General features: G+C 62.3%; 1 protein-coding gene across 1 annotated transcript; it reads left to right on the forward strand.

Moving 5' to 3' along the window:
• Positions 1 to 96: 96 nt before the first annotated feature.
• Positions 97 to 1,768, forward strand: KRTCAP2 (keratinocyte associated protein 2). The gene is made up of 5 exons (XM_085313335.1): positions 97 to 201; positions 579 to 733; positions 815 to 878; positions 1,252 to 1,318; positions 1,560 to 1,768. The coding sequence occupies exons 1-5, from the start codon at positions 198 to 200 to the stop codon at positions 1,678 to 1,680; spliced, it is 411 nt and encodes a 136-aa protein (XP_085169461.1). The 5' UTR covers positions 97 to 197; the 3' UTR covers positions 1,681 to 1,768.
• Positions 1,769 to 3,302: the final 1,534 nt, after the last annotated feature.

A 3,302-nucleotide genomic window follows, 5' to 3' on the forward strand; every position in this document is an offset into this window, starting at 1 on the left:
GCTGGCCTCGCGCATGCGCGCACCACGCCCCCCGCCGGGCTAATGCCGCCGTGTCCTTGCTGAAGCAGCTGGCGCTATGCGCATGCGCGGCCGGGATCCCCTGCGGCGGGGGTGGAGCTAGGGGCGGGGCCTGCGCGGAGAGCGGCGCGGACGGACCGGCTCAGGGGCACGCGGGCCGGGGGGACCCGCGGGGCATCATGGGTAACGGGGGGACCGACGGTGCACCGTGGGGCGTGAGGGGGCACTGCGGGCRGCGGGGGACCCGGCAGGGCGCCATGGGAATGGGGCCTCGCAGGGGTGCCATGGGAACAGGGGGACCCTCAGGGCTCCATGGGAACGGGGGGAGGAGGAGAGGGAAACGACTGGGCACCATGGGAACGGGAGACCCGCAGGGCACCATGGGAATGAGGCCTGCTAGGGGCGCCATGGTAACGGGAGACCCTGTGTGGCACCACGGTAATGGGGGACCCTATGGGGTGCCATGGTAATGGGGCCTGGCGGGGGCAGACGGGGTGGGGGACAGACATGGCACTGCCAGGAGCAACGGGGGCCCAGCTCAGCTGCTGCTCTGCCCCCAGCCGTGGGCACAGGCACATCGCTGGCGCTCTCCTCGCTGCTGTCGCTCCTGCTCTTCGCCGGGATGCAGATGTACAGCCGGCAGCTGGCCTCCACTGAGTGGCTGACCATCCAGGGCGGGCTGCTGGGCTCTGCACTCTTCATCTTCTCCCTCACTGTATCCTTTGGGGATGAGGGGCAGACCTGGSGGAATGGGGATCCCAGGCTGCCCCGTCTATTCCTTAATCCTGGTATCCAGGCCTTCAACAACCTGGAGAACTTGGTCTTCGGTAAAGGATTCCAGGCCAAGATATTCCCTGAGAGTAAGTGTCTGGCTGTGATCATGAGGCAATGGGGAAGGAAGGTGAACAGCAGGAAGCTGTTTGATATACAGACCCAAGTCAGGGCTGTGAATGGCCTATTAGCAGGCATCAAGGGAGAATTGGATTTGTGAAGGAGCCACAGTGGGTCCACTTTTATGGTTACCTCAGCAATACCCTGTARAAACAAAGAATCTCAACTCTAATCTGGGGGAAGACTCCACCATGATAGTCCTCCTTGARCATTATCCCTGCTGTAGGTAAAGTTCTCTCCTGTTGCCTGCCTGTGGTCCTGACCCCTGCTACCCTCAGGCTCAGGCTGATGAGTTGGGATTGTGCAATTATATCTTTGATCTCTCCATTTTTTCCCCTACAGTCCTCACCTGCCTCTTACTGGCTCTCTTTGCCTCTGGCCTCATTCACCGAGTCTGTGTGACCACCTGGTAAGTCCAGAGCCTGCCCTGCAGGGAGGGGTGGGGAAGTGGCTTAGAGACCCTGACAGGCTGTGCCTGCTGCTGGTTGGAGGCAGGGGCACCAGCAGGGCAGAGACCAGCGGCCTGCCCTGAGCTCCTGCAGTGACCAGCACTGGGCAAAGTGGGGCTGACAGTGCAGCCCTGCCGCATTCTTCCCCCACAACAGCGCAAGGGGTGCTGCCAACTAGTCTGTTCTTTCCTTTTCTCCCAGCCTCATCTTCTCCATGATTGGTCTCTACTACATCAACAAGATCTCCTCCACACTCTACCAGTCTGCAGCACCCGTAGCTGTTCCCACCAAAGCTGTTGGCAAAGGCAGGAAGAGGAATTGATGTCCCATGGCCCCTCTCCAGGCGTAGCCCCCTCACCTCCAGCCTGCACTCAGACTCTGAGCCAACCAATAAAGCAGTCTCTTTGTAACTTCTTGTCTACAGCTCCTTCAGGTTGAGTTCCCCTGGCAGCGGCTTGGGGCCCCCTCTTCCAGCTGGCAGCCTGGCTTTCTTACAGTGCTTTGCATTCACACACACTGCCACAGAATTGTCCCGGCTGCTCTTCCAGGTGCAAAGTTGGCTGTAGTAGAGCCTGGGGTGCATTTTTCACCCTGCTGGGGCCTCAGGCAGGGTGGGTGGCACAGTGGGAGACCAGTGAGAGCTGATGGGCTGGTGTTGCTCTACCTCTGCAAATCCCAGCCTGCTTGGGTGGTGGTGGTGGTGGGGGGTGATGACAGACATGCTTCTTGGTGCTGACTCTGCCTGACCCTGCAGAGCCCTCTGCCTCCAGGGACAGCAGCTCTCTGCCACACTCCTGGGGAAGGGTCAGCAGGGATCACCGCCCCGGGCTGCAATTAGCTGCATTCCTGGAGAATCCACACCTCACTGCTCCTCACTGTGAAGGGGTGCATGGGCTAGGTGTGTGGCACCATTCAGGGCCTCCTGCTGGCTTGGGTGCTCAGGAGAAAGAGATTTTTCTCCTCAGGACAGCACTCTCTCTCTCTGTAACTTCATCAGCAACCAGAGACAACATATGCTGGTACTGTGAGCAGTCCACACATCTTCCACGGCCTGCTGGGGCCATCTCCCATCCACATCACCAGCTGCTGCACGGTGCTTTCCAATGTGGTGAACGCTTTCTGCCCCTGCAATGGCTTGGTGCACGGTCGGGGAGGCTGAGTGGGGTGTGTGGCTGGGGGTCAGGGGCACATGTGAGCTCAGCCTGTCTGGAGCAGCCCAGACAGTCTGTGATTCAGCACCCAGGAGGGACAGGAAGCTGGGATCTTCCCTGGTGCATCCCTGGGCCAGCAGAGTCTGGGCTGGGAGGCAGCCCGCAACCCCCCTCTCACCYAGCTCTAGCAATGAAAATGTGCTGACAAGGTCTGTCTAGACCTGCAAGGCAAGGAAAATCCCATCAGAGMCAGGCAGGTAGGAGCAGGCTCTGGCTCCAGGAGGGGATCAGCCTGGCTGGGTAGAGCTCTGTGCAGGAGCCTCCTCTGGCTGGGGGTCCCTGCAGAGGAGGTGCACCAGTGCTCCCAGCCCGGCCGCGGGGCTCTTCCGCAGCTGCTTGCATCCGGTGACGGAGGTGTCGAAGAAGCGCAGGCTGCGGAGCGCAGCCCTGCAGCCCCTGGCCCCGGCCATGCTATCCAGGCCACCTGGCTGCCATCCTGCTCTGCTCCAGCTCCGAACGTGGCTTGCAGGGAACGGCCACAGCTTGGTCAGTGCTGGCGGCGGGAGAGAGCCCTCCACGGTCCTCGCCACGCACAGGCGGCGTCTCTGCCGYTCCAGCCAGGGGGACCCGGGAGCTGGGGGAATCCTGGAGCCCAGGGGACCTGGGAACCGGGAGGATTGTGGAGCCGGGGGGGCCGGCGGCTCCCGGAGCGGGCTGGGGCTGGGGCCGTGGGAGCGGCTGGCGGCCGAGGCCGGCTCCCACGCCTGCCCGCCGGCCGGGCGCGGAGGAAGCC

Source organism: Rhea americana, unplaced genomic scaffold (assembly GCF_003343005.1).
Source record: "Rhea americana isolate MKP2758 unplaced genomic scaffold, rheAme1 scaffold_382, whole genome shotgun sequence".
In the NCBI taxonomy this organism is placed as follows: domain Eukaryota; kingdom Metazoa; phylum Chordata; class Aves; order Rheiformes; family Rheidae; genus Rhea; species Rhea americana.